Source organism: Atheta coriaria, unplaced genomic scaffold (assembly GCF_025399875.1).
Source record: "Atheta coriaria isolate IRGN ID8LTWV9N9 unplaced genomic scaffold, Caltech_Dcor_3.1 hic_scaffold_47_pilon, whole genome shotgun sequence".
NCBI classification, from domain to species: Eukaryota; Metazoa; Arthropoda; class Insecta; order Coleoptera; family Staphylinidae; genus Dalotia; species Dalotia coriaria.
The window spans coordinates 274,661-298,945 of NW_027045489.1; the positions used below are offsets into that span (position 1 = coordinate 274,661).

Here is a 24,285-nt window from a genome sequence, read left to right on the forward strand (position 1 = left end):
ATAATTAATTATTTGCAAAAATAAAAGCCGCCATCTTAGGATTTAAGTGAATTGTTTTGTTTTCAAAATAAACTTAACATGACCAGCGCACATTATGCCATTTTTTGAAAAGTTACAGAAGCTCTTTCCGTTTTAAAACTTTCCAAACTACTTACTGATCTATTTAAGTTTATCAATTAATCCCATTCATCCTACATATTTCGTAATGTGTAGTAATCCACACTAATTTATTAAAACTTATTTTAATCCACGTGTGCGATTTGTGCATCTGGGTACGTTGTTAAGCACATAAGTACAGGAAAACTTTAAATTGCAATATGATTTTAAACTTAAAAAAAAACTTAATACTGAACCGATCTTATCACTCAAGTGTTGTCTGATGTGGAAATCAATTAAACTGCGTATATAAACCGCGAATAAACTATTTGAAAGCGCAGTGCGTTATATTACACCCCGCGTCGAAGATGAAACTTCTGGTTTTATTGGCGATTCTAGGCTGTGCGCTTGCCGCACCCAAACCAAACTTCGGCCTCCGTGAAGCAGAAGCATGCGACGAGACCGTATGCAAACCGCCCAATTGCAAGTGCTTCAACAGCTCCATTCCGGGAGGATTTGAACCATCTGAAGTCCCACAAGTATATCCACCATTTTAAAATAAATTCCTTTCTTTGTATTACGAACAGTCGTAAATTATAATTGTAGTTTGTGTATTTGACTTTCGATGATGCCGTCAGCACTATCAACATCGATTATTACCGACAAGCCTTCAACGGTCGCAAGAATCCCGATGGATGCCCCGTCCAGGCCACGTATTACATCTCGCACGAATACACTGACTACAGTCTTGTAAGTATTTACTTAAATCGTTTTATACAGAACAGAAATAAACATTAATTTAATATCATATTGTTTTGCATTGGACATGTGTTTTATCTCAAAAGATATAATAAAAGTTTCGTTACTCGTATCCAATGAAAAACAATATAATATAAAATTAAGTGAAAACGTAACGAATACATTCTATAATGAAAACAATTTATGTGCGGTGTAGGTAAATGAGCTGTACAGAGAGGGTCATGAAATCGCACTCCATTCCATCACACATACTTCCTCCACGGATTACTGGAAGACACAGACCAAAGAGCAGTTAGGGGAGAGCAGGTAGGATTCGTACAGTAGGAGCATTCGTACAGTCCTTATTCCTACCACTGTAGAATACTTTGACAGGTCTGTGTTTGTGTGCGTGAGACCCACTCGCACGCATAGGTTACTCGCGGGTGAGACGTCAGTGCAGCCGCCGGCTTCGACGCAACGAGTCGTAACGTGATTTCGCGCCAAGTAAGTATTTTTTGGTTATGTTTTTAAACATCTTTGTTTATTCACGCTTTATTCCTATTGTAAAAGTGAATGTACACAGTTTGTGAAGGAATAACTTAGTTTAGCATGTAAATATAGATTTTGGCCCAGTTTCAGCGGTTATTTTTATTTTCGATATTAATTGTTTTTTTTGGTGTTGGGGAACCTTCGTACAGGTAGGGGTGGGGTAGATTCGTACGTGTACGAATGCTCCTGATCACCCCAGAGTTAGTCAGGCCATATCCTAGAGTGGACAGAGATTCAATAAAGAAAACAAGGAAAGGAAAGCTACCAGGCAAATCTAGAATTTACACTGATACTCCGGAAAAAGATAGACTGGCAGAAATAGAAAAAGGAAGACTATTGAAGAAGCAAGTGCAAGAGAAAAAACAAAAAGCTAAGGCCATCAAAGCTCTACATCTTGTCTTAGATGCAGATAACGCATCTTCAATAAAGAGGAAATCTCAATCGAAAGAGTCATTTAATTTAAAGAAGCAAAAGAAAACTACAAAGACTGATAATGAAGCAAATGCATATTATATGATACCTATGAATACCTAAATAATATATCTTGGTTCTTAATACAAAAATGCTGATTCTGTGTTAAATTGATCTCAATAAATGATTAAATTTAATCAACAATTGTTTATTTTCTTTGACTGTATGAAGGTACCCCATCATGTACGAAAGTACCCACACTATGCACGAAGGTACCCCGTGTGTGGGGTACTTTCGTACGATTTCCATTTTTTGGAAAACTGATCATAATTCTGTCTGTGTGATTTGTGACGGAGCTGTACCATACTATAATTATAGGCAGATATATAGGCTATATAGGGACATTAAACTTATTCGAATATATTATATAGTTTAGTTTTAATATGGCGTCAAGTAAAAATGTACGAATCCTACCTGCTCTCCCTAATTGCTGAATTTGGCGGCGAGCGCAAGATGATGGCCCACTTCGCTAACATTCCGGAAGATGAGATTAAGGGAATGCGCATGCCACTGTTGCAGTTAGCTGGAGACAATAGTTTTACAGCCGCACAGGAAGTGGGTATGAATTATGACTGCTCATGGCCAACATCCACTCGTGTCTGGCCGTACACTTTGGACTATAAATCCACTCAGGAATGCAGTATCCCACCCTGTCCCACATCAAGCATTCCCGGTTTCTGGGTGCAGCCTATGGTTAACCTGAAGGATAGTCAGGGTACCATTTGTTCAATGGTTGATGCTTGTCCAAACATGTAAGTTTTCTGAAACACTCGTCGTAATACATATTCAATTTGTTATTTTATCAATTTTCAGTAAGGATGACGTCGATGATGTGTTCAATTTCTTGAAGAGCAACTTTGACCGTTCCTACGAGGGAAATCGATCACCGATTGGCTTCTACATGCACGCTGCATGGTTCCCCCGCTTGCCAGAGCACTCCTTTGAAGGATACCTTAAATTTTTAGACTATTTGCAGACCCTAGATGATGTATACATTATCGGTGTAGAGCGCGGTCTTGAATGGGTGCGTAACCCGGTGAAACTCGGCGAACAGCTATGGCCATCTTGCCAGCAGCCAGCCGAAGCGCCATGCAAAGCCAAGTCTTGTCAATTGAAGAAAGGAGAAGAGGAGCGTTACATGACCCAGTGCCTCAACTCTTGCCCTAAAGTTTACCCATGGTTGGGTAATCCACTTGGAGAAGAATAATAGCTAGGCATTGTTTTAAAATTTGTTTCATCACAATATATCTACATCATTTTTTGTACAAGAAAAATTCCTTAAATGGCAATCAAACAAATTAAATGTCAAGAGAATTAAAATAATAAAATACTTCATAAAAAAACGCTGAATCAGACTATTGCTGATCCGCGCTTTCGACGATCAACATAATGGACTGCTGAGGTGCATCTTGAGTGACGCCCCGTACGCATTCTACCTGATGGGACGCCCAATCTTTACGCTGGCAGAATGTAGAACAGTACGGCGTTCGTCTACATAGGGAACACTCCGCTAACGCCTCACGATTACAATTCGCGCATTTTTTATGCGCTTCGTTATCCAATGCTGGCTGCAGGGTATTATCATTGTCAGGTTGAAGCGCGGCGACTTGTGCTTCAACCCTCGCCGCCAGTACTGCGGCCTCTTTCTCGCGCTGGAACTGATCGGATTGTTTGCTGTGAATACATTTGAGTTCTTCAACGCCACGTTTGAATTCAGCGGCGAGGCGGGTGATTGCTCCGGAGATTTCGGTGAGGCGTCGTAGGATCGGCACCGGGTCGGAACCGGTTGTCTCCATCAGGTACTCACTGGAGTCGAGGCCGTCGGTGAGACTCTGCCAGGCTTCGTCTTTCGTAAGAATTCCAGGCTCGCCGTCGGACTCATCGCCGCTCTCTTTCATTTTTTTATGCATTGAACCTACAAGTAGATTTCTTATTCTTATTTCTGTCAGAAAGTTGAAGAGAACTTACCATCCATCATTTCCTTCCTTCTTTTTCTTTTGTATGGTGTGAATAGCCGGACTGGACCAGTTGCAGATTCATCATCACAGCATGCGGAACACGTGCAGCTCGTGGCATGTGGTAGTATGATTCCTTCGTCAATGAGAGTTTGCAAACTTCGGCCGCCAAACCGAATGCTTCGTTTCCAGTCCTTGCTAGATGCGCGACCGCAAAGTGCTTCAAATTCGCTGGGAGTGTGCCAAGTGTTGCCTAGCTTGATGCACCTACCTCGACCGCCGGAGCCGAAGCGATTCTTGTGCAACTCCGCCGAGGTGTTCTTACATCTCACCGGAAGAATTGGCAGACCAGCAGCTTCGTTCCATGACCCCACCGACGCGCTTACCGCCGCAGGGGTGCTGTTTCCACTCACATCTTCTTGGATGACGATCGTTTTCAAGTCGCCGCCGGCGGCGTCCGTCGCAATATAGCCATTATTGTCCACGCAGAGCATAGGCTTGAAGTGCGAAAGCTGCTCCTGTGTGATGACGTTGAAGGTGGAGGTGATAAGTGAGCCCACGGGCAGCGTGACGGGAACGCCGCCATGGCGCACCGCCTGGATTGTCACGCGTGACTTGTCGTCGACTTCGCCACCGACGCCCGCCGGCTGGTCGCCGCTCTCGCCGCCATCGTGCTCGTTCGCAAGATGTTCGGCTTCGGAAATGTCCGTAATGACGACGCCTTCCGAGCTGGGGGCTTCCATCATCGGCGCGTTCGCACGGCGCGACGCGAACACAAATCGTCGTCGACGATCGCAAGACGTTCGGGAAATTCGTACACAGCCCACAAGTAACACGAGAACGTTGTAGAGGGACGCACTTTCACGATGACTCCATTGTTGGGGAGCAACAAGGCCCAGCCGGATGTGTGTTGCGCTTGCAAGCGCTAAGGTGGCGTGCCGCACCGACGCGCATGACGCGCGGGACATTCGAATCACTTTCAAAAAAACCACTACTGCCATCTACCAATTCGTAGCAAGTTAGGCAACCCAAGAATGCAGCCATAACACGCATATTACAAATATTTATCACCTTTACTATTGATTTGATAAATAACATGAAATGAGACATAAAAATATATCCAGTTTATTAAATTGATAGCATAAAAGTCACTTTACACCCACATTTGTATCATAAAAACATTAAAAAGAATTAAAAACAAACTTTTACAAGTTACAAGCTAGCGGACATTTTCTTCTGGGACTGTAGCGCCTCAGCCAATCTCTTTCCAAAGGATTGATCAACTTGTCCAAAGTTAGACACGGTTCTTGCCTGAATGAAATCAGCAGCATCCTTCAAATGACCAGCAAGGTTGTTGATCAACCTGGTGCGCGCTGCCTCATCGAGGACCTTCTGGTAGAATACGCGTGGCTGGGAGAAGTTGTCGTCGTTGCCAGTATCGTGCCTCTTAATATCCCCAGAAGCATTAACAGTCGTAGCGAGCGACTTGGCCCTCGGGCATTCATTTGGACCATCAAAGCTGTTTGGATGATAGTTGGGAGCACCACCCTGGTTGCTCATGCACTGTGGACCATCACGTTGGTAGTTCCTCACAGCAAACGGACAGTTGACAGGGATTTGCAGGTAGTTAGCACCCAGGCGATGACGATGAGTATCGCCATACGAGAAGAGACGACCTTGAAGCATCTTGTCGGGGGATGGCTCAATACCAGGGATCATATGCGCCGGACTGAACGCGATCTGCTCTACATCAGCAAAGTAGTTGGTAGGATTGCGGTCGAGAACCATGCGACCAACTGGGATCAATGGGTATTCGGTGTGAGACCAGATCTTGGTCAAGTCGAATGGGTTGAATGGGCAAGACGCGGCCTGTTCAGCAGTCATCACCTGAATCGAGAAGTTCCACACGGGGAATTTACCATTGGCAATGGCATTGTACAAATCCCTGATGGAATAATCAGGATCGCTTCCGGATAATTCAGCGGCCTTGTTCACATCCATATTTTTAATCTGGTCGGTCTTGTAGTGGAATTTGCAGTACACCCATTTACCATCAGCGTTCACCAGCTTAAAAGTATGCGAACCATATCCGTTCATGTGACGGTAACCATCGGGGATGCCTCTGTCAGAGAACAAGAACATCACCTGATGGGTAGTCTCAGGGCGAAGAGAAATGAAGTCCCAGAACATGTTAGCGTCTTTGCAGTGCGTGGCCGGATTACGTTTCTGCGTGTGAATGAAACTCGGGAAGAGAATAGGATCACGGATGAAGAAGATTGGAGTGTTGTTGCCAACCAAATCCCAGATACCGTCCTCAGAGTAGAACTTGACAGCGAAACCACGTGGATCACGAACGGTATCAGCCGAACCAGATTCTCCACCGACAGTAGAGAAACGCACAGCAATCGGGGTGCGTTTGCCAATTCCAGCGAAGACCTTAGCAGCAGAATATTTGCTAATATCGTGAGTGACTTCAAAATAACCGAAAGCACCAGCTCCCTTAGCGTGGACCACACGTTCCGGGATACGCTCGCGATCAAAGTGAGCGATCTCTTCAGTGAAGACGACATCCTGCATCAAAACAGGTCCACGAGCTCCCAAAGTCATGGTGGCATCCTTAGTCTCAACTGGGACGCCATGACCAGTAGTGGCCACACCTTGATCCTTCTAAAAAAAGGAGAAAAAAACGTTTATATAACCATCCATTAAACACAAATTGAAACAATTTATTATTGTATACTGTAATTTCAGGTGCAGCACCATAAATTAATACTTGAGCGATAAAGAAGTTATCACCTGCGGTTGAAGTACGTGGACTTTGGTCGTGGCGCAACAAACGAAAAGCGAGCGACCATTTTGTTCCGCTACATATTCATCATCCATGATCTTTCGTTTGTGTGTTTGGGTGTTCGTGTCAGTAAGCGTGAAAAACGTTCAAACATTGTTTCAACTTAATACTAGGTACACAATACATTAATATCGATTAGGTTGCGTGCGCGACGCCATTTTGTGCAATTAACAAAATATGGGCAATTAGGCATTATTACATTGATGTATTGATAAAGATATTTGCTCAGTATTATCATTTCTGTTATGTAGTCGAATTAAAAAAGATGATCATACAGTATAGTTTATTTATATTTATACGATACAAACAAATGGCAATCGCAAGGTCAAGCTCACACTAATAAATTATGCAAACACAAATATGCGCGCGCCTGTCGATCCTGCGAATTTTTAGCATTCGAGTACGCATCCACATTGCTCATTTTTATCACATCGTTAAAAATAAAGCCCAGCACTCCGAAACGTTTTATCAAAAAAATTACTCACTAAGTAACAAGCGTAAAAATAGACGCGAAATTAAACATTCACCCGTTGGATGAGTATTGTTGAGTGTGTTAATTAAAAGTTTCGATTATTTTTTGTTTTATCTCGAGACTCGAGTGTTTTTATTTCATTGTTTGAAGTATATTCTATGTTTATTTGAGTGTGTGTTGCTAGGTAGGAATAGAGCGCAGAAATTCGGTTGCATTTTGAGTTTTGACCTCAACACAAGACAATCCATACCAACAAGTCGAACTTAAACGACTGACTACACGTAGGCTGTTTTTTTTTAAGGTGCAACCGGTTTTTCGTTCTTTTTTCTTTCTCCAACCGAATTAATAGAGTCGCAGGAACTTGCAGGAAATATATATACAGTATGTGACAACAAAATGAGTTATTTTTCTTATATAGATTATTAATATCGTTTAAACTGAAGCGTTTTTAAATATTCCTGCTGTTTTTCTAGATTTTTATAGCTAAAAACGTTTCAAATCGACTTGTTTTCAATCGATGGTACACACTCAACTGGTTTGTTGATGCTTTTAGTAAAATAGAGATTAACCGATAAAAATGCCACAAGTTGTTTGCATCTTTTTCTATCTACGCGGCTCATCAGTTTGAAATTGGAATGAAATCTGAACCTACTCGAGTCTCAAGTGGAAGTCAAGTCAATACATCTGGTCTGATGTTGAAAATGGCCGTTTGGGTGTTATTTGCACGTATGTAGGACGTCACGAGTGCCTTTGATAAACCGTTAAACGAGCACACATTGAAACGCTAAGGCGCTATACTCGTACTCTTTCAGAGTTTGCTAAATTTCGCTCAACTTTCACCGTGTGCTATGTTTCTGAACTTAGTGCTGTCATCAATTTCTATTAATTTACTATTTAATTTGAGCGAATTTTATATATTGGGTGTGCAAAACTAGGTTTTTAAACACGGAAATTGATTAATATTCCAAAAGTCATCAATTGTGACCCACCGCGTAACTGATAATCATTTTGTTTTGTTGTTTATATTATTGACGTAAATGACGTGATGATAAAATATACTATTTATAAATAGTAAAAGTATAATTTCACATACATGCAATATGATTACTGACAAAGAAGATTAATTTAAAACGCATGAATATATTGTCACGTCCATCGGTTCATCAGCGCCCAAGTAACTTGAAAGTTGCTTCAACCTTAGCCTCCTTATTTTGCTATTGTGTACTGTACTGTATTTAACATTTCATGCAACTTGCAATTATTACACAACGGTTTTTAAGCGCAGGAGGTTATTGCACTGAAAACATGCGTCTCAAAATGACCTTTTGACTGTGGCGTGATTTATTTAATTATAATTTTGTTAAGTCATGATAATTGATTCTAGATATTAACCAAAAACGAAAATTAAGGTATTTAATTCAACCGGTTTAAAACTTCTCATGTAATAATTGTTGTTATGAGAAAAACTTGCAAGTAAACAAGTGGCTATCGTTTGCCGGTTGCCGGCTGCGACGTAACTTGTCATGATATGAATATAATGAATAACTAAACAATGTGTGGGTAACAAAGTTCACGTAGGATACATCTAAGCACGACATGAATTGCGCATTTCTAGATATCAACGTTATTTTACGGTAGTTTGCTCTGATTTCTGCTATCTGAAACGCATCTTCAAGCGTGATGCAATCGTAAACTATATTTTGTTTATTTGTCATAGTATATATGCCACAATAAATAGGTAAATCTAAACGCTTATTATTTGTATATTTTTACCTTGGGACCAGCTTTGTAGTCTTGCAATTGGTTTGCAACTTTATCAGCCATGTTGATGATGATGTAGGACGATGCAGGAGAAAATAACGATACAAACTGAGTCTGCGACTATACAGTAAGCGGTGTGCGACGAACTCGATCACGACACGACGGCTACAAACACGAGCATCTGCCCGGCGCTGCTTTTATACCGGTAGGAGTGCCATGGCCATCGCGTTTCCTGCGCTCTCATGCCGGTTCAAGCTGAAGCTAAACATGCGAACGTATATTATGTTATCAGCTGTGTGTATTTTCATTGGATTCCTGCAGGCAGCAGTTAGGCAACTGAATGTACACTGAAACATACCTTCAGCAAAATCAAGGAACTGATGTGTTTTAAATTGCCTACGTTAAAGGTCTAAAATTATGAAATCAAAAAGTGAGGTTGACTACAACTACGATTTAGACAATTCATAAGAAACGTGAAATATTTTTCCGGCAAAATGACTACAATTCGTGTTTGTTTTACTACAATTCCATCGTTGTTAAATCATACAAAGTGTGTGTTGCGTTTAGGACAACAAAAAGCTTCGAAATTACATCAGTTTAGTCAGAAAAGTTTATTTATTGCACCAACACAGACTTTTCAGTTGCAGAAGAAGAATTTGTCTGATTCAAAACAGGAAAACGCACATAATGCCAAAACAGTTTATGTTGGCTTACTCTCTTCACAAATTAAAACTGTCAAGGTAATTATCCATAGATATTACTTTATATAAAATAATTAAAGTATATATTTGTTTCAGTGGTTTTCATTAACAACTAGTCTTGTAGGAATTGTCTCTCAACCATTTCTATATCAACAATTGTCAGCCCTACAAAATTTACCAATGCTAGTTGTTGGATGCAGTTTTGTTGGAGTGTACACATTTGTCACTCCATTTCTTTTACATTATGTCACAAAGAAGTACGTAACCAAGGTGGATTATAACAGTGAAAAGGATACATACATTGCATCTACTACAAACTTTTTTGGGTTACAGAGAGAGGTACTTTCAATTAATTCATATTTTTTTATTAAATTTACCCAGCTTTTTAATTTCAGTTGGAATTTAAACCTGAAGATGTGACAGTTCCTGATATACCTGGCATGTTTACCACATTTCATGTTAAGGGTCAAGCATTATTCCTGGAAGCTAGATTATTTGAGGATCCTGGACATTATGCAAGGATTATGGGGTATGACAAGCCTATGGACTTCAAGTTGTATCAAACTGCTGAGGACACTTCAAAAATGGACAGTTCTGGGAAGAAATGAAGCTCATATTGAAAAATAGAAGTGTTTTGATGTGTTTTAGGTGATGTTGTGGAAATTTAATAAATTTATTGTTTACGATATTTATTTGTTTGAATAAATTAATTATGTTTTGAATGTTCAATTACTGTTATTAAATGTTAACCATTTAATCGGTTAACAAGCAATATTCTTAAACATTTGTGCTTTAACAGGAAATTCGTTTAGATTTTGTTTTTGCGTCAACAGTGGAACGTTTTAATTGTTATAGACGAGTGAAGATGGCAGTACGATGCACATTTGTGGAATAAAACATTGTCGTAGTTGTTTGATGGTGTCGGTGAGAGTACGATGAGATATGGTGGTACTTTTGACTGTGTACACCAAAAAATCAATTTAAATTACTTTAAAACACTTTAAATAGAACCTAATCATTATGTTAAATAAAATGGATAATAGGATTTTCAAATATAACCTTTCACAACAATTACGCTTACAATAACATCTTGAAATTGTATTTTCCTATCATTATGCGAGTATATATGAGTGACTGATTAATTAGTTGTTATCAAATACAAGTGTTTCATGTATATGCTTTAAACAGATCTTATTTATGTTAAAAAATGCTATTTTGTAACCTAACGATACTTTTAAATTAGTTCCACGATAACATTTTAAACTGGCGCATGCGCAGCAGTATAAAACAACAAATGTTTGAGATTCTTAGATAATACACAGGAAGAATAAGTTATGTATGCGCACAGATGCGCGTCGGCTTGATCAAGTCGGAAAAAGCGCAGCAAAAAGCTTGCGTCGCCCGCTGCTCCTCTCATTTTCGAGCGCAAGTCGCGAGCGTCCAGCCGCGCGTCCGCCGCGAGTTTATAAGTAGTTTGTGTGTCGCGTGCGCCGCTTGTGCCGACGCCGATCCTGCTCCAGATCTGTTTTTTTTCCCGTCTCCAACTCATCTGCCGACCGCAGTAGCAGCCGCAGCCAAGATATCAAAGGCGATATGAGGCCACACACGATTCTGCACTTATTCGCGCTGTTTGCATGTAAGTCGCACTTCAAAACAACATTGCGCCAAAAATACGCACTAAACATATAAATATTAACAACCGTGTTGAATTTGAGCAATAAAAATATTTTTAAAAATGACAATTGTTTTAACTTGTTGCACTTTTGAGCTTTGACCGGCGTGAAAGCAACGCGCAGGCATGAAAAACATGTAAAACGTGCCGAGTTGACCGTAGAAATAAATGATACCGTGAGGTGGAAGCGGCGAGGGGTCCATTTTAATCGGCCATCATTTGTCATCGTCCACAACAAACGAAACATAATAAAACAGAACAACTCCAAACAAAAATTCGATAATAGATTTTCCTCATTATTCTCGCATGCACACAGGCCAGGCTTTTGTTTGATTTGACTCGTGTCCCTTCGGGGCTGAGTTTTTGTTTGTTGGCTTTGCTCGCCACATGAAACACACGAAATAAGTGAAACAATCGGTTGCCATTTATTGCACCATTCGAAGATGTTAGAAATACAAAAGCTGACTGTATTTTCTTTTACGTCTTTTGTGTTTTTTATTAGTTTTCAAAGTGTGGGAGAGATGAATGAGACACGTAAACTAAAATAGAATGTTTTACGATCATAGAAATTAACACAAATTAATTCATTCGCAAAACTATTTATACTGCGTCAATTCTATAAAAAAGTTTAGATACTTTTTTTACTTTAAGAGATGCACCAAATGCGTGGGCGGTTATGAAACTGTGTTTCGTGTCTTGTAAAACGCAGAAAAACGTCGGCATGCCCGAAAATAGACGCGTTTTTATGTGCATTGTCGCCATTGTCGTGTTTGACTAATTTGTTTGCTTGTACTCATTCATTTTTTCGGCCCAAAAGGCCAATAAAACAATGTATCGAATTTTACTCGTTTTTTTACATTCACTAACTCCGAAACAATTTCTATTTGCATACGCACAGCTGCTTTTTCATCAGATGTACTTCATTTCACTTCATATTGTTTCACTTTAGATTAGAAATGATCGAATTTATTGCTCTCGATGACCATAAGTGACGGATGAATAGTATAAATCGCTTCCAATTTTATTTGCAGCATTCTAACAATTGAATATCAATATCAATGAAAATGAAGTGTGGCGTTAAGTTACGAACTTTTTATTTAAATCTGTTCAAGTCCCACGCGCCCCACGCAATCATAATTTAACAAGATTAAGACATAAAATATCTACAGTAAATGACAATTGAAATGAGGAAATTCTAACAGTTTTGAAAATCGATTTGAAACACAACTCGTAACTGAACGTTATAATCATCATGGCAAATGTTTCACGTCGCCGTCTATTTTCTAGCGTAAATAATTTCGCAATGTTTAACGCGCGTTAATCGATTCTACAGAATAAGCGACTTCCTTTCTGCTTCTGTGCAAACAATCAAACCACAAGTTATATAAATATAAATAATTCGCAAAGATGTCATTGCCATTTCCGCCATGTTTGATTAAACACCCAATGTGTGCTATAATATGTTCCAGTTGTGGTCCTGACTCATTCGCACGCCAAGGAGAAGGAAGTTCCAAAACATCGACATCGCCGTAGAATTACTACTGGTTAGTACCTAAATATCTACAGGAATGCGTTTGGGAATTTACTTCTTATTTGGAACACTTGAGCGATCAAACAGCAACCGAAAAATGTTCGCTTGGTTGCCATTGTAAGATGGCGGTGAAGGTGAACGCGAAGAATCGAATCGAACATTATCCAGCGAGCGCATCTCGTTTTACTTATCGCTCAATTGACGGTGACAGCCCAGCCGCCGGGCATCGGCCATCAGCCATCACCATCGCCGTATTAGGCGCGCATCGAGCATGCATTGTCAGTGTTCGTGCTCATCAGCACATGCATCTCACACAAGGAGGAAGCAAAACACTTTAACACCAAACCGAAATGTTTAGAGTCGAGATTAACTTGCGTGATTAAAATGTTTCTCCACGCCCAATATACGCAGATAACAAATATTTACTTGCGCAATTGCAAATGATTATTCATTTTTTAATTATGGGATTATGGTCATCTCATAATATTGCTTAACTTGCAGTGAAACAAGATGGCGGCTTTCAACAACTGCTGGACGCCGATTGTTTGCAACGAGGTGTGAAGGCGCCATTTGTGCCGTATGCGATCGCACCGCGTTACATCAAAAGAAAATACACTAAAAGCGGCTTAACGACAACAGATGATGATGGCTATTATTTGCTCGCTGTTTACGAGTGCCAAAGTGGGCACGAATTCTTCGACGGTCATCGTGGCGTCTTATCCTGCAGCGGCGGGAAGTGGATCGGCGCCAGACCAATCTGCATAGCTAAATTTAACGTCAAAGGTTAGTCGCTATTCAATTTCTTATATTTAACGTAAAGATGGTTTCTTAATTAAAGCGCTGTGATACGATGAGCAAATGTCGATCATTGACAGATGAGGACTTAATTAGTTCATCAGCTGAAAATAACTCTATTACATTTTTAATTTTATCGCAGTTTCTTTCTAATTTAAGTTGATAGTTTTGTGTATTGGTTAAGTGTTAATTAATTTATTCGGTTTCCGCTTCTCGAGTGTAATGCTCGGAGTGTAGGTGTGTGACTTATGATGGCACGTGGGCCTTCACCGTCGCCCGAAAATACAAGAAGTGATATAAATAACGTCTTTTTAAGTTTTAAGCCGGGGCGTTATTCAATTGCTTCAATGGACACTTGTCACATTCGTCACGTTGCGTTCGTAGTTTATAAATAGTCCAACGCATTTATAAATAGCTTATAGGTGTAACTTATTGTCATTCCAAATCTCAGGAAGCGCTCATGTTCAGGCGGATCAAACCAATTCGGTTGGCATGGAAACCACGCACCTACGCAACCAGCATTTGGAAAACAATGATTTACAGCATGATAAGAAGAAACACAAGAATTGTTCCAAATGTCATCACCAGTTTGAACAATGTGTTCTTAATGAACATAATCATTGGAGGTGTGTTTGTAAAGCAGGTTTCAAACGTGTTAGGGGTATTTGTCAAGGTATGTCTTCAAAACAATACAAAACTTTTTATCTAATAATTACATTGTTCACATTTAGACATAAACGAGTGTAAAGTTTCAAACCCATGTCAGCAAACCTGCAAAAATTTACCCGGAACGTTTAGATGTTATTGTAAACATGGTTATCGCTTGTTACCTGATGGAGAATCGTGTGAAGATATTAACGAGTGTCTCCTTAGAAATGGCCATGGTCCATGTGAAGATAAATGTACAAACTCATTAGGTTCATATTCATGTTCATGTAGTCAAAATGGTACCAGGTTGTCCCTTGATGGGCATACCTGTGATGATGTCAATGAATGCGATATTGGCACCAGTGGTTGTTCCCATGGATGTATTAATACACGTGGAAAGGCGTACTGTTCTTGTCCGGATGGTATGATGCTAGATTCGGATTGGAAGACATGTATTGGTAAGTCTTTTAGTGTGGTGAATGTAGTGTTTTGTGGGTGTGGGTTGTAAATAGTTGATTTTTTGTCAAACTTGTGTGTATTTTATGTGGAATGTAGATAAACCGTTAGCTGATCAACCGGAGGACGAGTACTATGATGAGAATGAAGGTGAAGATGAGTATATTGATGGTGATGATGGTGGGGAAGATGGGGATTATGATGAGGAGGATGGGAGAGTTCGGGATTATGAAGAGGAAGAAAGGCGAGAACGAGAAGAAGAGGAGAATGAACGAAAACGACAACAACACGAAAATGAAGAAAACATTTTAGAAGAAAATGACAAGAAAGCAGAAAATTCTAAAGAAATTGAGGTAACGGAACAAACTGAAGATGCACCTAAATCGGAAACCTCTGATAAACCAAAAGATGATGAAGAAAGTGGTTCCGATAAAGTAGCGGCAATTATTAGAGATTTGGAAGAAAATTCCGGCCGAATAAGTGAAGATGAAGATGACGATGAAGATTATAATGCTGAAAAAGAAGATGATTATAAAGATGAGGATCAAGAAGAACCTGAGACAATTCCTATTACAACTACAACTACAACTACAGGCGCACCTACAAGTACAACAATCGCTACAACTACTGAATTAACCAATGACAATAATGGTGAAAGTACTGATCAAAAAGAACATTCAAGTATTGATAGTAATGAAGACGAGTCGGAAGAAATAGAAGAAGAGACTTTAAAGAAAACCCATGTATATCAATTAGGAAATGAAAATGACCATACTACTAATAGTCCTATTCAAGAAGCCAGTATTGTAAAAATACATCAAACCGTTGAAAGTAACAAAACTCTTGAAGATCATGCAGATAACGAAGATCCTAGAAATAAAACAGATGAGGTTCCAGAAGAACACCACGAGAAGGACGAATATGACGATGAAGATGAAACTGAAAATACTGCTTCCCAAAATAAAGAAGTAGTGGATGGGGAAGATGAAGAAAATGAAGAAGAAGAGATTTATGAACCAGACGAGTATGATGAAGACATTGAAAAACAAGGAGTTGTTCCAACTATCTCTTCACCTGCAACAACTACCACATCAACTACTACAACTACGCTGTTACCTATTACTACTTTACCACCTTCCACTACTACAACTACTACTACAACATCAACACCACCATCATCACCATCAACAACAACCAGCACTACAACTACCACAACGACTAACACGAATAAAAACAACGACGATGACGATGATGATGCTGAAGATGATTACGAATACACATACGAAGAATACGAAGACAACGAACATGACAATACTGTACCAGTAGTACGAACAACCCAGAAACCAAAAGTTAATATCACCCCGTCACCTACAAAACCGCCACCAAAAATTTCAGTAACTGGCACCGGTCAATCGTTGTGCACTTCCGGATTCAAGCTGAACGAGAACTTCGATTGTGTTGGTGAGTCAATTTTTCGTTATCAAACATCTCCATTTTTATCATACTCACGCCCACACATTGTTATCATGATGATATTATAATTATACATTAAAATATTTTTATTTTTTTATAGATATTAATGAGTGTGAAGATCCGGAAAACGGTTGTTCAGACGGCTGCGAAAACACAGTTGGTAGTTACAAATGTGCATGTCCTACAGGATACGAAATTACCCAACACGACAAATACACTTGTTCGGACATCGATGAATGTTCATTGGGACTATGTTCTCATAATTGTTTTAATGTACCTGGTTCATTTACCTGTGAATGCCCAAAAGGGTGGATTCTGCGTGAGAACACCACATGCCACGAAATTAAATGTCAGCATGGATTTAACTTGTCTGAATCAAGTGAAACCGGATATGTTTGTTTATGTCCCAAAGGTTATGCCATGGATATAAATGGAACCTGTGCGGATGTTAATGAATGCCTTGATGAAAACCTCTGTGAACACGATTGTACCAATACAGGAGGTGGTTATGAATGTTCGTGCAGACCAGGATATTCTTCAATTGGCAACGATTGTGACGATATTGATGAATGTCTAAATGATAATGGAGGATGTCAACAACTTTGTGCAAATCTTGAAGGGTCTTATGAATGTGGATGCGAAGAAAATTTCTACTTAGATAAAGACAATAGAAGTTGTTTGGAAATTGATCATTGTATAAACGATAATGGTAATTGTTCCGATATATGTAGAAGCATCCAAGGAGGTGTAATTTGTGAATGTAGACATGGACGTGAATTACAAGAAAATCGTAAAACCTGTAAGAATTTTAATCCTTGTCACATTGATAATGGAGGCTGTTCACATGAATGTATTTATCATGAAAGTGAAGGTGTCCAATGTGTTTGTCCTGTTGGGCATCAGCTACTAATAGATACAAGAACATGTGAAGAGATTAATCCTTGTTTTGAAAATAATGGTGGTTGCTCACATATTTGTTTGACTAGTGATACTACACCAACCGAAGCAATATGTAAATGCAATGATGATTCATACGAACTACGGGATAAAATCTGTTTTAAAATTAATCCGTGTTTGATCGACAATGGTGGATGTTCGCATGATTGTCACTTTGAAGAAGATGAAGTGCGTTGCTCATGCCCGGAAACGTTTATATTATTTGGTAAAATATGCCAGAAGAGAAACTTATGCGAGGAAAACAACGGAGGATGTTCACATTTTTGTAATTTTGTTAACGATTCAATCATCTGTGAGTGCCCAAAAGGATATGAGTTAATTGGAATGACTTGTGAAAGAATAGATCCCTGTTTAATAGACAATGGAGGATGTTCTCATGTTTGTATAAATGAAGACTTTGAACCAGAGTGTCACTGTCCAATAAATTATGAGTTAACTGCTGATGCAAAGACTTGCAAAGCAGTAGATCCGTGTTATAATAATGGTGGATGTAGCCATTTTTGTTTGGCACATCGTGGAAGAACTTTGTGTTATTGCCCCATGGGTTATGAACTTGAAGATGAAAAGAATTGCGTAAAAATTGATCCATGTTCAGAAAACAATGGAAATTGTAGTCACACTTGCATTAATAATCTTGGAAAAGTTGAATGTCGCTGTCCTACAGATCTTAGTTTAGTGAACAACACACTGTGTGTCAATCCATGTTCTATTCAAAATGGCGGATGCTCACATGAATGTGTAAAGATAAACGATGAACCTGCTAAATGCACATGCCCAGAGGGTTACGATTTGAAAGAAGATAATAAAGTGTGTGAACAAATTGACCCCTGCTTAAATCAGAATGGTGGATGTTCTCACACATGTCAGAATGTGGACGGTCAAGTGGTTTGTAAGTGTCCTGACAGTGACGGCTCAACAAGATATGAACTCATTGGAAAAACATGTAAACTAATTGATCCTTGTTTAATTAATAATGGTGGCTGCAGTCATATATGTTTGACAATGAATCATAGAACTAAATGTGAATGTCCTCCAAATTTTACTCTTCACGGAAAGATTTGTTTCGAAAACTTCGATAACATCCCCGATAACACCAACAATGATCCTTGTGCAGAACAAAATGGCGGATGCTCTCACAATTGTACAGTTAACAAAGGTGTTCGAGAATGTTCATGTCCAAGTGGATTTGTCCTTAGACCTAATAAAAGGGTTTGCAAAGATCTCAACGAATGTATCTGGCACAATGGCGGTTGTTCTCACACCTGTCGGAATATACCAGGAAGTTACAAATGTTTATGTCCCAAAGGTTTTAGACTTCAAGCAAATAACCACACGTGTGTAACAGGTCATATAAAAGCATGTTCAATAAACAATGGTGGTTGTCAGCATCTATGCGAAGATTTACGAACTGGTCATAGATGCAGTTGTAAAGTTGGTTATGATCTACAAAGAGATGGACGTACCTGTGAAGAAGCAACTTCATTTTTCGAGTGTCTTGTAAATCCGCTAAAATATGGTAAAGTAAAGTGCACCACTGGAGGAGAAGGTGATTATGTACAAGTAGGCACACAGTGTCTATACACCTGCGATAATGGACACAAAATAATTGGGGAAGCATTAAGGACATGTGAATACTCAGGAGAATGGGATTTAGAGGAACCAATTTGTTCACGTAAGTAGTAAACATGCAATAAAATGTTAAAACTGATTAATTTATTTTCTAGAGGTGAACACGTGCCCGAAACTAACTCAGCCTCTGAAAGGTCGTATAATTCCCCATGTTTGTTCAACTGGAAAAACCGCAATTGGTCAGACTTGTGGTATTCATTGTCGAACAGGTCACAAACTGATCCGCCCTGAATTAAGAAACTTTACGTGTATACAACACGGTCATAATCCTCAATGGAATATACCACTAACTGAAGAAATGCTGCACAACGCTTGTATACAACAAGAACTACCCAAACCTTTTATTCGTTGCCCTGGTGGTGGTAAACTATCTTTCGTCCTCCCAACAGGCGCAAGAGTTATGAATGTGAGGATATCAAGACCTGAGTCCAATGTGGATTGGTGGAGGTTCGTACATTCGGTACCATCTTGGGGAAAACAACTCAATACTATACTACCGGCGGGTCGTTTTGAGGTGACCTTTACTGCGAGGAGCCCACATCCAGGTGCTCACAATTTATCATCTTCATGTAATTTGATTATCCACGTAAAAGATGATGAAGCACCCAAAGTGTTTGATTGTCCGTCTAATCAGGAAGTGCGTTTGACCCGTAACGAATACTCAAAGAATGTTTATTGGACAGAGCCGCGCTTTGAAGACAATATTGGAATCCGCGCAGTTTACAAATCTAAAGAACCAGGTTCACCATTTTCGTATGGTTTACATCACGTTAACTACATTGCCAGCGACGATGCAGGGAATCGAGCGTATTGTCATTTTAGTATCAACGTGGTCAACTATTATCAACAGGAATACTCATCACCAAGATTGACCACCAGATATAGAAGTGTTTTAATATGTCCGCATGGTGTTCAGTACATGAGTAATTCACCTGACAACTATGATGTAAGCTATAAATATTCTCAAAGAATATTAAACAGATTAAATGCTTTCTCTCTTCTGTTTTATTTTATAGAACTCAATTACATCAGAGAATGGATGTAAATGGACGTATATAAGACTACGGGATCAGATGGGTCAACCAGGATATAGAATTCCAACCGGAAATAGCGCTTATAATCAAAATCAACAACGAAGTAATCAGATTAGGGACATTCCGTACACAACTCCAATGCCAACTAGACGACATCCACGCCAACGTTTTCAATGGTGTTGCTGATACCCATACTCGTACATTTTTATTAAATAGACTACGCTAATTATACTAATTATATTATTGCTATTGCTTGATTATGAGCGCGCTTCAAATATTATATTACATTTCCTGTCGAGGCCCATAGCGTGCTCATTTTTGATTATTTTTTAATAAAACTTACAAATTTCTACAGTACATGTGATTTCATACCAATGAATGAATTATTATATCATTAAACAAGTTGGATATTCTTTCTTAAATTATGTTTTTTAGTCCTTTTTGTGGCGTTTTTTGACCTTTTACTGTTGCAAATATAATTATTTTATATTTTTATCTGATAGACAATTTTCCAATCTTTCATAATCAGCAGGTCGTTTGCTGCTATCTCTTTTAGTTTAAGAGATATTAATTATCAAAAATCGTCGAAAAAAAGCATCAAGCACCCCCCCCTTGGCAATTTTTTCTTAAGAATTAAAATTTCATCACTCAGATTTCCGTTTTAACTATCCTATCTGATAGCAAATAGTCCGTAGATTAAGACGCTGCGATCAGATCTTATTTATCTCTTTTAGTTTACGAGATATTCGCGATTGAATAAAATGGGCAAAAATTGAAAAATGTCACTTTTTAGTACTTTTAGAGGCATTTTTTGACCTTTTACTGTTGGAAATATAATTATTTTATATTTTTATCTTATAGAGAATTTTCCAATCTTTCATAATCCGCAATTCATTGGTTGCTATGGCTTTTAGTTTAAGAGATATTAATTATCAAAAATCGTCGAAAAAAAGTATCAAGCACCCCCCCCTTGGCAATTTTTTTCTTAAGACTTAAAATTTTGTCTCTCATATTTCCCTTTTAACTATCCTATCTGATAGAAAATAGTCCGTAGATTAAGACGCTGCGATCAGATCTTATTTATCTCTTTTGGTTTACGAGATATTCGCGATTGAATAAAATGGGCAAAAATTGATAAATGTCACTTTTGAGCACTTTTAGTCGCGTTTTTCGACCTTTTGCTGTAGGAAATATAATTATTTTATATTTTTATCTGATAGACAATTTTCCAATCTTTCATAAGCAACAATTCGTGGGTTGCTATCTCTTTTAGTTTAAGGGATATTAATTATCAAAAATCGTCGAAAAAAAGTATCAAGCAATCAATTTCGAAATATTTATTTATAAACTTTACGTGAATATTGGATTTACAATTTTTATATGTTGAGTTAACATGTTTCGCCCTGAGGGCATCTTCATTAAAAAGAGTTTTATATGTATTCACAAATGAAAGTAATAAAAAAAAAAAAAATTTCATCTCTCAGATTTCCGTTTTAACTATTCTATCTTATAGAGAATAGTCCGCAGATTAACACGGCATATAGACCCAAAACGTGGTACTTTAAATACGGACGGCCAAGCCGGAGCAGCCGCCTGCGTATTTGCCTACGGAGCAGCACAAGGCGGTGTGAAATGCCATGCGACGTCACTCGAACACGTTAAAGTAGGCGCTGCTGCTGCTCGTATCGGAGCGGCTCGATATGAACCGAAGCGTCACATGGGCCGGCGCGCGGCATGGCACTTATAACCTTACAGTTTAAGTATGTGAGCAAATTTCGTTGATTTAAAATACAAAAGTTGAAACACAAAAACCGTAAGACCGCTCGCTTCGCTCGCTCCCAATCAATTCTCGTCTGTAATTTTGTAAACAAAAGATTAATATTTGCTTGGATATCGTTTTAGTTGTTTGTATGTTGTGTTTGGGTTGAATTTATACTAATTTTATACATTGTAGCAAGAATATTTTCTTGTTTAACTGAATAAATGTAAAGTAATAATTAATTTTATGTAATAAAGGTGCAAATGTCACAAAAAAGGAAAAACATTGATATTCTATTGATTTTAGTGATTTTTTCACCTTTCTTACAGAATATCTTACAAAAAGTTACCAATCTTTTAACATTTTTATTGAATTGATTGATAGACGCTTACTTTCATTGTTTTTTCTTATATTTCAACTGAATTGTTTGTTTTTTATAAACAAAACTTAAATATTTGCTTGGATAGCGTTTTAGTTGTTTGTATGTTGTGTCTGGATTGAATTTATACTAATTGTATACATTGTAGCATGAATGGTTTCTTATTTAACTGAATAAATGCAAAGTAAAGAAAATTAATTTCTGTGTTTCTCTGTTTCTTTCTTGATGATTTCTATCAATTTCAGTTTACTAGGTAATATATGGTGTAAATCTAAGTTTTAAGTCGGTATATACCTGTTTACCTGCTTAACTTAGCGCCGACGCACCATGTTTAGCCACTCACCCTCCTTTTATGACCATAAGGGTCAAATATTAGGGTGAGTTACAACTTGTGGCACGCCTTCTACTACCCTTGTTTATATGTACTTAGTTATGTACTTGTGTAGCAGTACAATGGCTTTGTGCTTGCATACAACCAATGAAGACACTTCAACAAGCTGGATTATAGATAATAAAGGAATCCGTCCTAAATAACTCAGTATTTACAGTACAAACAGACTAAAATGGTCTCTATGATCACCATTTATAAGGTTTTTTTAAGGTGTATTATGATATTTATCTAAGCATAACACTTTTTCCAGGTATACAGTGATGAAATCACACTTTTTGTGTCGTTGTTTCTTGTTTTGCTTATAATTTGTTTAATTTTGATCCAATCTGAACAAATTCATATCAAATGAAAGAAAAATAACTTGGCTTTAAGATTTTGCTCCTCTAAACCCTTTTGTTTAATGCTTCTGGTGAATGGCTTTCATTTAAATGTTTATTTGATGAGAGGTGTTGACAAATTTTTGCTTTAACTGATTCTGTTTCTTTTTTTGTCCATAACTTTGTTAATTATCATCCAAATTAAACAAATTTCATGTCAAATGAAAGCTAATTAAACAGTCTTGAAGCTTTTGTTGTCATAAACTCATATATTCATTCCTCCTGTTCGGAGGCTTTGATTCACTTGCTAATTCTGCTGTGGTTCCTGCTCTGCAAGTTAACTTCAAGCACCACCTCAGTTTAAGCAAAAAATATCCACTCATCTCACTTATAAAACATGTCTATAGCTGTAATCGGACCTGCTAATTAACTTTCTGCAATCAGAATTCCAAAATTCCTTGTCAATCCAAAGTTATCACCAAGAATATGTAACATCTCTAACCTGATCTAGTCAATTAACCAATACCTAATTTTCTGCAAAAACAAATATAATTAATTAAAAATCATTCAAAATACTACATCTACAGAAGTACCTAGTCTAGTCTAACAAGTTGCAGTAGTCAGAATTGTAAATTTCTCTCTCCTTGCATTGTTATCATCTTCAATAGGAACACCAACTGGTTTGCTTGACTAGTTCAACACACAAACAAAAGATAACAACCTGTAGCATGTAAAATCATGTTTATTATTAACAATATCACATTGTCAAGGAACACAAGAAGACTTACTTCAATGCATACAGATTTACACTAATAAATATATAATTTTTTGTTTTTGTTTTTTCCTTTTGTTCATAACTTTGTTAATTTTCATCCAAATTCAACAAATTCCATATCAAATGAAAGCTAATTAAACAGTCTTTAAGCTTTTGTTGTCATAAACTCATATATTTATTCCTGCTTTTCACAATTTTTGATTTACTTGCTAACCCTGCTGTGATTCTTGCTCTGCAAGTTAACTTCAAGCAGCACCTCAGGTTAAGCAAAAATATCCACTCATCTCACTTATAAAACATGTCTACAGCTGTAATCGGACCTGCTGATTTACTTTCTGCAATCAGAATTCCAAAGCTCCTTCTAATTTCAAAGTTATCACCAAGAATATGTAACATCTCTAATCTGACCTAACCAATTAACCCATTCCACAAATTTTCTGCAAAAACAAATAAAATTAATTAAAAATCACTCAAAATACTACATCTACAGGAGTATCTAGTCTTGTCTAACAAGTTGCAACAGTCAGAATTGTAAATTTCTCTCTCCTTGCATTGTTATCACCCCCAATAAGAACACCAACTTGTTTGCTTGACCAGTCCAGTTGGACTTCCAACACACTAACCAAAGATAACAACCTGTAGCATGTAAAATCATGTTTATTATAAACAATAACACATTGTCAAGGAACACAAAAAGTTTTATTTCAATGTATACAGATTTGCACTAATAAATATATAATTTTTTGTTTTTGTTTTCTCCTTTTGTTCATAACTTTGTTAATTTTCATCCAAATTATTCAAATATCATATCAAATGAAAGCTAGTTAAACAGTCTTAAAGCTTTTGTTGTCATAAACTCATATATTTATTCCTCCTTT

The 24,285-nt window shown here is 38.0% G+C and overlaps 5 protein-coding genes across 6 annotated transcripts; 3 read left to right on the forward strand and 2 right to left on the reverse strand.

Annotated features, from left to right (window-relative positions):
• Nucleotides 1-422: 422 nt before the first annotated feature.
• Nucleotides 423-5,362, forward strand: Cda9 (Chitin deacetylase-like 9). Its single transcript, XM_065316365.1, has 5 exons — nt 423-635; nt 703-846; nt 1,052-1,148; nt 2,279-2,606; nt 2,668-5,362. The coding sequence occupies exons 1-5, from the start codon at nt 465-467 to the stop codon at nt 3,059-3,061; spliced, it is 1,134 nt and encodes a 377-aa protein (XP_065172437.1). The 5' UTR covers nt 423-464; the 3' UTR covers nt 3,062-5,362.
• Nucleotides 3,072-4,810, reverse strand: Deaf1 (deformed epidermal autoregulatory factor 1). 2 transcript variants are annotated; one of them, XM_065316363.1, is made up of 2 exons: nt 3,823-4,810; nt 3,072-3,745 (listed from the first exon to the last, which is right to left on the reverse strand). In XM_065316363.1, the coding sequence occupies exons 1-2, from the start codon at nt 4,808-4,810 to the stop codon at nt 3,210-3,212; spliced, it is 1,524 nt and encodes a 507-aa protein (XP_065172435.1). In that variant the 3' UTR covers nt 3,072-3,209. The 2 variants fall into 2 exon arrangements, with proteins under 2 accessions (XP_065172435.1, XP_065172434.1); XM_065316362.1 differs by having other exon boundaries at nt 3,072-3,769.
• LOC135802736 (catalase-like) lies at nt 4,919-9,080 on the reverse strand. Its single transcript, XM_065316364.1, has 2 exons — nt 8,903-9,080; nt 4,919-6,476 (listed from the first exon to the last, which is right to left on the reverse strand). The coding sequence occupies exons 1-2, from the start codon at nt 8,951-8,953 to the stop codon at nt 5,022-5,024; spliced, it is 1,506 nt and encodes a 501-aa protein (XP_065172436.1). The 5' UTR covers nt 8,954-9,080; the 3' UTR covers nt 4,919-5,021.
• Nucleotides 9,081-9,150: 70 nt separating this feature from the next.
• Nucleotides 9,151-10,320, forward strand: LOC135802739 (transmembrane protein 70 homolog, mitochondrial). Its single transcript, XM_065316366.1, has 3 exons — nt 9,151-9,630; nt 9,688-9,930; nt 9,987-10,320. The coding sequence occupies exons 1-3, from the start codon at nt 9,385-9,387 to the stop codon at nt 10,197-10,199; spliced, it is 702 nt and encodes a 233-aa protein (XP_065172438.1). The 5' UTR covers nt 9,151-9,384; the 3' UTR covers nt 10,200-10,320.
• A 706-nt stretch (nt 10,321-11,026) lies between these two features.
• Nucleotides 11,027-20,208, forward strand: frac (faulty attraction). Its single transcript, XM_065316342.1, has 9 exons — nt 11,027-11,227; nt 12,733-12,807; nt 13,296-13,577; nt 14,041-14,262; nt 14,321-14,695; nt 14,793-16,154; nt 16,267-18,795; nt 18,848-19,698; nt 19,769-20,208. Exons 1-9 carry the CDS (start codon nt 11,185-11,187, stop codon nt 19,970-19,972), a joined length of 5,943 nt encoding a protein of 1,980 aa, XP_065172414.1. The 5' UTR covers nt 11,027-11,184; the 3' UTR covers nt 19,973-20,208.
• Nucleotides 20,209-24,285: the final 4,077 nt, after the last annotated feature.

Bases quoted from the DNA above. Each gene is read 5' to 3' on its own strand.
- frac (XM_065316342.1), top strand. From the start codon at position 11,185: ATGAGGCCACACACGATTCTGCACTTATTCGCGCTGTTTGCAT. The intron at 11,228-12,732 runs GTAAGTCGCACT...AATATGTTCCAG, and splicing joins CTTATTCGCGCTGTTTGCAT to TTGTGGTCCTGACTCATTCG. The intron at 16,155-16,266 runs GTGAGTCAATTT...ATTTTTTTATAG, and splicing joins CGAGAACTTCGATTGTGTTG to ATATTAATGAGTGTGAAGAT.
- Cda9 (XM_065316365.1), top strand. From the start codon at position 465: ATGAAACTTCTGGTTTTATTGGCGATTCTAGGCTGTGCGCTTGCCGCA. The intron at 636-702 runs GTATATCCACCA...TTATAATTGTAG, and splicing joins AACCATCTGAAGTCCCACAA to TTTGTGTATTTGACTTTCGA. The intron at 1,149-2,278 runs TAGGGGAGAGCA...ACCTGCTCTCCC, and splicing joins GACACAGACCAAAGAGCAGT to TAATTGCTGAATTTGGCGGC.
- LOC135802739 (XM_065316366.1), top strand. From the start codon at position 9,385: ATGACTACAATTCGTGTTTGTTTTACTACAATTCCATCGTTGTTAAAT. The intron at 9,631-9,687 runs GTAATTATCCAT...TATTTGTTTCAG, and splicing joins CACAAATTAAAACTGTCAAG to TGGTTTTCATTAACAACTAG. The intron at 9,931-9,986 runs GTACTTTCAATT...TTTTAATTTCAG, and splicing joins TTTTTGGGTTACAGAGAGAG to TTGGAATTTAAACCTGAAGA.
- LOC135802736 (XM_065316364.1), bottom strand. From the start codon at position 8,953: ATGGCTGATAAAGTTGCAAACCAATTGCAAGACTACAAAGCTGGTCCC. The intron at 6,477-8,902 runs GTAAAAATATAC...TCCTTTTTTTAG, and splicing joins ACTACAAAGCTGGTCCCAAG to AAGGATCAAGGTGTGGCCAC.
- Deaf1 (XM_065316362.1), bottom strand. From the start codon at position 4,810: ATGGCAGTAGTGGTTTTTTTGAAAGTGATTCGAATGTCCCGCGCGTCA. The intron at 3,770-3,822 runs GTAAGTTCTCTT...ATCTACTTGTAG, and splicing joins AAGGAAGGAAATGATGGATG to GTTCAATGCATAAAAAAATG.